General features: G+C 36.2%; 1 protein-coding gene across 1 annotated transcript; it reads left to right on the top strand.

Annotated features, from left to right (window-relative positions):
* Positions 1 to 8,487: 8,487 nt before the first annotated feature.
* LOC149790344 (uncharacterized) lies at positions 8,488 to 10,525 on the top strand. The gene is made up of 3 exons (XM_089973205.1): positions 8,488 to 9,351; positions 9,527 to 10,088; positions 10,284 to 10,525. Exons 1-3 carry the CDS (start codon positions 8,488 to 8,490, stop codon positions 10,523 to 10,525), a joined length of 1,668 nt encoding a protein of 555 aa, XP_089829331.1.

Raw genomic sequence — 10,525 nt, 5'->3', positions numbered from 1 at the left:
GCAATATGCTACGGTATATCAAGACTTCTGTTGTTTGCAGTTTGAGTCGACTTATAAGCAAGTGTATACATTACAGTATATACATTACGTAAGGAACAATCTTCAAAATTTGCACCAGTGCTTATACACTAAGATACACAATCTTTGGACTGTAGCTAATATATGAACACGTTGAAAACTTGATCTTGCAATGGTCAGGTATGAACGCTCAATTTTACCCACCAGGGTTATTTGCAAAGTTTTCAGTATATTTTATATTCTAACATCATAGAGCACCGAAATAAATTTTCTAACATATCTAAACAACACCATGCCTTCTGGAAATTACACAGCTGCGAAACCTTGTTAAGTTACTGACGACCAGGGTAAACATTTAGACAAACGGTTCCACATATGGCTGGTCCACAGTAGCCCTTCAGTACATTAGGGCACAGTACTTAAACCAGAGGTTATTATTCTTTTTTTTTCTTCCTTCTTCTTCTTATTTCGTTGCTTGTTAATGATAATGATTTACATTTATTTGACACTAAACTAGGACAGTAGGCACCAGATTATGCTTGTGATACAGCCTGAAACGTGCAAGTTGCAACATAATGCAAAGAATGTGAACGAAATGTCATAAAACCAATATGTTGTATACAGCGGAAGCTTCATCTTTAGAAATAAATAAAAATGCAATATTTAGGGGTCGAAAAAACCTTGTGTTCCGAAATGGAACTTTCAGATTGAAAATGTATGCACCAAAGAAAATCGTACTTTAGGCCTATTAATTCTCAACTTACCACCTTGCTCTAGTTAGAAATATTTTAAAAATTGCGCGAATTTGAAGAAGAAAAAAAGAAAGTCCAAAAACGAACAGCCAGGTTTGTATTATCCTATTATGGCTATACCCCGGAAGTACGAACTTAATAATAACTAAGTTGGTATGGAAATCATTAAAAGAGAACATAAACTGATATATAGATTCATAATTTGTACAATGACCTCAAATAAAAAGCAAAAACAACATACTAGAATTTAATTAGACCAAAAAGAATAATAAATCTAAATGAACAAACTTATATGATACCGCACGCACGAACTGAGAGTTAAAAATTCAGCTTTCCACCACAAACATCCAAAGACTGGAACTCAGCACCACAAATATTAATCACAACTGCTGAATGCAAAGAAATCTAAGTTTAAACTTTTCAAAAATAGTAACGAAAGCTTATTTAATAATCCTCTGGATTATTCATTTAAAATATCGTGATAATGAAGATTGACTGTCAAAATACAATTTTGTATAGATCTATAGTCTTTGGTTTGACAGACGTTAGATGAAAATTAAAGACATAATAAAATTTGAAAATGAATTTGATATATCGGCCAATATTGGAAATGACAATTAGAGAGGGTTATTCCAGTCGAAGGACAGCAACAGGAAATTATTCCTTAGCTAATATAGGCTATGAAAGAAATTACATCAAACTGAACAGTGCAACTGAGACTGAGACAGTAAGACAAGTTGACACGCCGAATATATTCGACTGTAGTGATTCTAATAACTAAAAACGTGGACAGTACCATTAGGTTGGAATGAAAGGTCTCTCCAGATTGATGGCATGAAACAGACAAAGCAATACCAAATACACTAGAAATTTGTTCACGACCACACAAGGCTATGTTACAGTTTAGACAGGTCAATAGACGTAACTCCAAGAGAGAGATCAGTTGTCTTTAGAAACTGCCATTATCATTTAAAACCTTTTTACGTTATTTACCGTGATTCTGAATATTTCATCGTCACGAATACAATGAAAGTGAATTTTTCTTGGTCATTAGATGTATGGTAACCGTCATTTATTTTATGTTGTCTTGTATTCCAGCTTTTGGCTCATTGTTTACATCAGTTGTACCATCATAACCAAGAGCTGACACATGCAGAGAATAAAAACACCAACCAGCTTGTTTATGCCTTGAGTCAGTAAAGACTTGAGATCGCAATCCTTCATTCAAACAGGTGTCTAAGTTCTGCTTTCGTTGAATTCTAAAGTTTTTTTTGTGTTGTTGTTGTTCGAGTCCTGTTAGTATGTTCGCGTCTCCCTGGCTACATAAAGATCAAACAATAGGAACATATTGTTACATATTGTAATGTCACCCTCTTAGTAAGAGGGGTGGTTAATTGGATTTGGTTGGCGTTATCTAGAGGATGACCTCACTCGATACTAAAGCCAGGTGGGAGTGGAAAGACATAATTTCAACAGAGAATTCAGCAAGGCTATTGGGAAGAAATAATGCAATACGAACACCCTTAGACAATAAAAATAACACAATTGAATCAATAACAATTAACAGAGGCAACCCCAATTCAATCTAAGTTATGTGATCAGAATTAAAAAGCACTGTCGAATTTGGATATATTTCATCATAATAACGAGCGGTGAAAAGAGCGTAATGTCCACGACTGATTGCATCACCTTCATCACCAATCTCTATTTGAGCATGTAGTAGGTTTTATGAAAATGTTTATGTTCTCGTCGATCTGCTTCTTTAACTCTGAGATTTTGCAAGCTGTTTCGTTGGCATTATGTTCAATATCAGTTTATTAATTGTGCATTTATTCTTTCCACTTCCTGATGTATTTTAAACTGCTTTCTTTAAATGCATTCAGTATTTGATTATCAACTTCCCTTATTCAAATCTTTTATTTGCTGCATCAACTAATGTATATGAGTGATGTAAATTGTTGACACAGTTACGCTTTAGGTTTCAGTCCCTGTTTATTGTTTAAGCCAGAGTTATCGAATGAGTTGTTTTTAAAAAAGGTTTTGTTTCCTTCAGGATTTGAAGACATGAGAATATAGCTTTCTTGATTTAAGCAGTTTATTTGTATAGATTTTTCTCTTTCAGCTCGCTTTTATGAAAGATTGTGTTTCAGTTTCTTTAATATTTTTGTTTTGTGTGGGTTTTTTTTTGTTTGTTTTTTTCTTTTTTTTTTCTTTCTTGTTTGATTCCTAACTTGTTTTATCACGTCTGCATACTCGTAATACCGGTTTGAAAAAAATGAGTATAGAATCTATCCTTGATTTCATTTTATCCAAAGGGATGATAACGAAGCCATCTCACGAGGAAATGTCAGAATTATGCTGAATAACAAGGTGTATGATCACCACTTTAGGAGACCTTGTTACCACAGGTGGCAAAGAAAGTATATCATTCTCAGTGACCATTAGTACTTATTACCTGAGTGATTATCACGTCATTGTCACTATCTGACGATCCATTCGGCGTAGCAAGAACTTATTGTTGAACATGAGTTTAGCGAAGGCTGATGTAATATTCCATAATGTATTAAAACTTTATTGCTAATGATCTTTTCTCTTAAGGCTTTTGAAACAATTATTAGAACTGCTGTGTTGAATCGCGTCATTGTTAATGGCAAAACTGCTATACCAGAAGCTACTGCATATTAACACAATTCAGCCGTTGAAGCATCTGTACCAGTTTCGACTGTTGCCATACTTGCCTCTAACCATTTTAAATCTCATATTTACGTTTTTTTTTGTTCTCACGGTTTGATCTCTTTGATCAAATATTTTTTTTTATATCTCAATAGATTCTCGCAGACTTTATCGGAAAAGACCAGTTATTCATTTATTTAGCCAGATTTCCTATAGTCTTATGCCTGTGTGTATTGGTACTAATGCATTATGATACTTCTCAAATGTAATTCATCGTTGTTAGTAAGCAATGAGTAACCATATTAACTTATTTACTGATGATGATGATGATTATTTTATTATTATTATTTTCAACTAACTCTTGAATGGGATAAAATTTACATATAGAATTATCTGTCAATTATATCAGTGTTCATCATGAGCATATACTATGCATGCCTCACACGGATGGTGTAGGGGCCCCGAGTGGCCGAGTGGTCTAAAACGCTGTCCGTAACGGATGACTGCCATCTGACCTCTGTCTGTGTGGGTTCGAGTCTCGGATTCAGTTAATGTGGGTATGTGAGATAGCTTGCCAATAGCTTCTCGAGGGTCGATGGTTCTTTCTGGGGTTTTCCCGGGTTCTTCCTCCACCATCAATACTGGCCGCCATGTATAGCCTATCGTGTGCTGAAAAATGGCGTTAAATCCAATAACAACAACAACGAAAACAACAACACGGATGGTGTTGATCTGGAATGACGATAGTCGCTTCATGTTGACAAGTCAGTTAAGGGAAATCATACCGTTGAGAAGTAATAGTTCATTTAAAGCATGGAAGATTAACTCCCTTACACAGAAGAATTTTATTCCTTAGTACCTTGTCACAACCAAGGAAAAAATGGAAATCATGTTAGTTTGAAACCAATTTTGTTATTTTTTAGATATGCGTTTGTCAAACGTAGAGATGCGTCTTTCATTTAATTATTGTTCAAGTTCAACGACACATGAGCTATGATGTGATAATGACACATGAGCTATGTTTTGTGATAACGAAATATTAGCTATGTTCTGGGATAACGAAACATTTGCTATGATGTGTGATAACGACACATGAGCTATGTTTTGGGATAACGACACATGAGGTATGCAGTGTTGGGCTATGCTGTGTGATAACGACACATGAGCTATGCTGGGTGATAATGTATTCACTTAATATATTTGTAAATTAACAAGATTAAAGTGAAAAAGCTAAACCATTTATTATGGAACATCTTGCTGCATTAGGAGATTTAAAAATACAGGTGCGATTTATCATCTTTACAGCCGGTTCGTGACCAGTGTGTTTTCAGGAGGGGCGACAATACTGACAGACGCAGGTGACCGGGGCCAGTTAAATTTTCCGAACTGGTTATGTAATACATTCTATATAATCATAAAGATGTCATGTACACTCCAATATGTTGCCAACTATATAAATGCAGATATAATAATAATAATAATGAGGACTTTATATAGCGCCTAATCTTTAGAAGCTCTAAGTGCTTTTCAACATTAGACAACACCTATAAGATAAGAAACATAATAATATTATTACAAAAGCAAACAACATGAAATTAGAAAAACATTAAGAAATAAAAGAAACATGCTGAGAATATCTCAGGTGAGAAATTATTAGGTCTTTAAGTTTGTTCTTGCAGTCGAAGTAAGTGAGTTTTGAGAGCCATCTTGAATGTGATCACTGTGTTTTTGTGTCTAAGTTCAGTGGGCAATTCATTCCACGTTGCTGGACCATGGTATGCAAAAGAACGCTGTCCATATGACTTTGTTTTCATAGTGGGAATAATGAGTATACGATTGTCAGAAGAGGAGAGTAAGTATCTTGCTGGTGTGTACACATGGGTGAGGTCAGATATGTATGTTGTACTAGAGTCCGACACTGAAATGTAGCACAGAGAACAAATTTTGTGTTTGATTCTGGATCGAATGGATAGCCAGTGTAGGGTACAAAGCAGTGGGGAGGTGTGCTCTGATCGTGGTACTCTAAGTATGATCCGAGCAGCTGTGTTTTGAACTTTATGAAGTTTCTGGAGTAGATATTGAGATGAAATAGACAGAATTGAGTCACAATAGTCCAGTCTTGAAAGTACTAATGAACACACAAGTGCTTTAGTGGCATCAGCTGAAAGATTTTTGCGAACGGAGCTGGTGCGTCTCAAGATATGCAGCCCTGCATATGCTCATGACATGTTGGTGCAATGTGAGAGTACTGTCCAGGGTAACACCTAAGTTTCGTACTGATTGTGTGAATTTAATGTTGGCGTTGCTGATATCCATTGTTTGAGGTAAAGGATGTGAATGAGAAAGTCTTTGTGTTGTGATCAGAATAGCTTCAGTTTTATCATCATTCGTCTGCAGATTGTTACAAGTCATCCATGATTTCACATCAGAAATGCACCTCTCTACACCTTGGATGGTGCATCAACTTCAGTTGGGTGGCTAGATTTGTATATTTGGGTGTCATCAGCGTACAATTGGTGAGACACTGGCTGATGTTCTATGACACTTGAGAGCGACTGAGTGTACAGAATGAAGAGAACAGGTCCAAGAACGGACACCTGTGAAACACCACAAGATAGATCAACTGGGCTGGAGTGTATTCCATTTGCAGATACAATTCACCAAGTAGGACTTGAACCACAGTAAGGCTATATCATGAATGCCAAATAAATGCAGGAGACGGTGAATTAATATATCATGGTCTATTGTGTCAAATAATATAATCTTATATAACCTGGTTGTATGGTCTTTTACATTGAAGAATAGACGGTATTGTAAACGGTAGAAAGGGCACGGGTACAAGACTATTTCTGCTACCGAGATTTTAACCAGTTCAAATGCGTGATGCATTTATGCAAAATGTTGGTGGCGTTCAGTCACTAACGACCAACTATTCACTAACCATGGAAATATTTATGATGCATTATAAACCATCTCTAAAGAAGGACAAATATGGAAGAAGAACGATTAAAGCAACAAAGGAAGTATGAGCAAGAAGACAGATTGCGTGATTTTTGTCGAAATTTGAGGCAGAGTTTAGCTGATTGGTACACAGTAGTGTATTTCTGACATGAAAATGAATAATGTATTTTGTGTATTTTTATGAATATTTAAAATACGTTTAGCAATAATAAAGCTGTTTTTATAGGCACATATATTACAATATTCTAACATGTTTTCAGAATACTGATATTGAATAAATTAACGATATTATCTGTATTTGATTGGGAGGAACGGTTGATTTTCTGTGGCGTAGTTATGACGTGCAAAGGAGAATGCATTTACCTGAAAAAAAAATCTTCATTTCTTACAATATGCAAAAACGATACGAAGGACATACTGTCTGCCATGAAAAGATGGACAGCCGTAAAATTAACGTACAGAAGTACTACTCTTCTATGAATCCATGGCAAAGTAAGGCCGTGTCGGCACTTAGAATTTTGAATCAGAAAAATATATTAGGAATCATGTGTTTTGTGTGCATTTTTATTAATATTTTGAAATACATTTAGCAATAATAATTTTTTAAAGGCACATTTATTACAATGTTCTAATATGTTTTCAGACTACTGATAATTAACACATTAACGGGATTATTTTGATTTGGTTGGGAGGGTAGGTTGATTTTTCTGCTTGGTCAGTTCGTTTAAATGTTGGTTGGTTCTGCTGGTCGATGGAAAAATATATTAGGTTGACAGTCGAAATATACGTCTTTGGCAGGAAGCGCCACCGTTGTTTCAAATCATACAAGCCTTCGTAATACCAAACTGCTACACACGCACACACACACACACACACACACACACAATAATTATGCTTTATGGAGGGGAATTCGTCTCTAAACAATTTGTATCGGATCGAATTGTATCGATGCCAACACGAATATCAGTTTAGCAGATATTATTTAGGCCAGGAGCTTTGTACTTAATTACAATACATATATATTGTTTCTTTGTGTTAAAATTGCAATACGATATACCGGTACTTTTAGGCAAATTGTACACAATACCTACACCTACATTTTTCTTGATATTCAAATTGTAAAACAGAAAACATTGAATACTTTACTGTATAAACGATACATATGACCTTAAGCAGGAAGCACAATCTAAAGTATGCCAAAAAGCTAGATAAAGAATGATCTGGGGAAACTGAGTTAGAACTACAAGTTAATGTACAATATGTACAGAAAAGCTTTGTCTGAGATATGATAGTGTGCATAGAAAAATTAAAGCAACGAGAGATCACGCAGTCGTAAATATACAAGACCAAATCACAGATCCCGAACTAGCCGTTAACCTGTCAGTGACTGTCACATGTTCCGAACATGAGAAGTAAATAAATGTCCTCCTATTATTCACTGCCAACTGAGATTTCCACATTGAAGGACGAATAAAAGAAAAGAAGTACAACCGTGAAATTAACGTATAAAAGTACTACTCTTTTGTGAATACATGTCAAAGTGAGGCCGCCTCGGCAACTAGAATCTCGAATCAGAAAAATATATTAGGAATCAGGTGTCTTGAATGTATTTTCGTGAATATTTTAAAATACTTTAAGCAGCAATAAAGCGTACAATGTTCTATTATGGTTTTAGAATACTGACATATAACATAATAACGCGATTATTTTTATTTGAGTAGGATGGCTGGTTGATTTTCAGCTGGGCCAGCTCGTTTTCATGCTGATGCTGATTGGATATTATATAGGCCAGAAATTTCTTACATAGTCACAACCTATCCATATTGTATCTTTTTCTTAAAATTGCAAAATGATATACCGTTACTGTTAAACAAATTTTACACAACACTTACACCTATATTTTTTGTGACATTTAAATTGTAGAAAAGAATACATTTACCACTGTGTACATGTTACCTGTGACCTTAACCAGGAAATAGAACGCAAGGTATGTTAACAAACAAGATAAATATTGATAATGGTGACTACGTAATCATTTATAATGAAGATAAGGTAAGAAAGCAGTTTTCTACAGTCTGCTTGCATGGCTAGCAGTGTAAAATCCGTCGACTCTGACGCTCAAGGGTTACGTTGTCCGATATGTCTCGATGTATATACAGCACCAAAGAATTTACCCTGCCTCCACACCTACTGCCAACATTGTCTAAACAAATACATTGTGAAGAATGTACCAAAGGGGGAAAAAGGTGCCACATTCAATTGCCCGGAGTGTAGAAAGGAAACATTTCCTCCACTTCCTGATATTCCTGTGGATAAATGGGCGGAACATTATCCTTACAATACTGTACTGTTGTCCGTGTTACCGCCGGAGAAAAGGAAAGTAGAAAAGAGCTGTCATTCATGTCTATATGAAGGAATCTCGGTTAGAGCTACAAGTTTCTGTACAGTATGTAAAGAAGCGCTTTGTCCGACATGTGATAGTGTTCATAGAAAAACTAAAGCAACGAGAGATCATGCTGTCGTAAATATACAAGACCTAATCACAGATCTCGAACTAGCCGTTAGCCTGTCAGTTAACGTCACCTGTTCCGAACATGTTGGTAAAGAATTTGAATTTTACTGTAAATCTCACAGCAGCATGTGCTGCTCAGAATGTTTTTACAAGAACCATAGAGGCTGCATAGGGTTTCTTCAACTAAAGGACCATTTGGAAGGACTACTGAAGGAAAAAGAATCAAACAGAGTTGTGGAACGATTAAAACAACTTAGATCCCACTTGGATACATTTAGGAATGAAAATGAAGCATCATTAAAACGGATTGAAGCTCAAGTAAAGAATATCCCTGACGAAATCGAGCTGATCAGGAAGAAACTGAACACTTTACTCGACAGTGTTAAATCCAAGATCACGATGGAGAAAAACACCCTCTTGAAAGAGGAGTCTCTGGTTCGACATGAATAAAATCAACAATGTGAGTCCATTACTTCGGCAATTACAAGTTCAATTCATCTTTTGGAAACAGTTTTGGCACATGGCAATGCTCTTCATGCCTTGACCACCCTATATAAAACCGAGGAACAACTTGCCCATTATGAGTGTGCTGTAAATGAGAAATTTCAAGAAATTAGACACGTTGAGGCCAAACTATGTCTTGATGATCATCTCCTGTCACTGGTTAAAAGTAGTGACATCACTATCGCTCAAATTGACATTGTTGAAAAAAAACCACAGTCTTCTTCCTTCTTTTTTGCCTCTCACTATCGTGAAAACAGTTAACACTACCGCAGACGCACGTGATGCATCTAAAGCGAAGAAGAACACTGTAGAAGGGTTTGATCCACCACGAAAATATTTTAATTCGAAATCACGGAAGGATTGCAAGCCAGAAATAATTAAACAGTTTAATGCTGACTATCCCGATCGCAAGACTGCTTGGTACACTGGCATAACCTGCCTACCAGATAACAAAATCATGGTTGTGGATTGTAATAATTCTACGTGTAGACTGTATGACTCATCATATCACCATCTTGCTGACTGTAAACTGACTTCAGCTCCATATGACGTGTGTGTGGTGGAGGGATCTCGGGTAGCAATGACACTTCCTTATGTGAATAAGATACAGCTTCTGACAGTGAATAGATCCATACATCCAGGGAGGATAATCAACACGAGTCGGAGCTGTACTGGAATAACCGTCCTGTCTAAAGATCAGTTGGTTGTTTGTTGCTTTGGGGATGGTTCTCTATATTGGTGCATTATATCCATGGATGGATCTGAAACATTCTCTCTTAAAGTTTGTCCTTCATCATGGATATCTACGTTGGCAGCGAATAATAGGAGGACATGTATTTACGTATCATGTTATTAAAATCCAGCTGCAGTGTTCGCATACAGTTTAGAAGGTATTCTGATATTCAAATATGACCACAAGGAGCTGGATGGTGCACGTGGATTAGCTGTTGACAGGGAAGATAATCTGTATATTGTTGTCAGCTGTCGCAAAACATTCATCATGTGTCTTCAAGTGGGGCTCTTCTACAAGTGTTCTCCAACAGAATCACAAACCATCCCTTTGCTATCAGCTTCAGTTCCAGTGGTGACGAATTCCTACTTATAG

This window comes from Sinohyriopsis cumingii, chromosome 10 (genome assembly GCF_028554795.1).
Source record: "Sinohyriopsis cumingii isolate HCF-2022 chromosome 10, ASM2855479v2, whole genome shotgun sequence".
NCBI classification, from domain to species: Eukaryota; Metazoa; Mollusca; class Bivalvia; order Unionida; family Unionidae; genus Sinohyriopsis; species Sinohyriopsis cumingii.
This window is presented reverse-complemented; position numbering and strand designations above follow the sequence as displayed.

Coding starts and splice junctions, on each gene's coding strand:
- LOC149790344 (XM_089973205.1), top strand. CDS start 8,488: ATGGCTAGCAGTGTAAAATCCGTCGACTCTGACGCTCAAGGGTTACGT. Junction 9,352..9,526: donor TCTTGAAAGAGGAGTCTCTG/GTTCGACATGAA, acceptor AGAAATTTCAAG/AAATTAGACACGTTGAGGCC. Junction 10,089..10,283: donor AATCAACACGAGTCGGAGCT/GTACTGGAATAA, acceptor ATTAAAATCCAG/CTGCAGTGTTCGCATACAGT.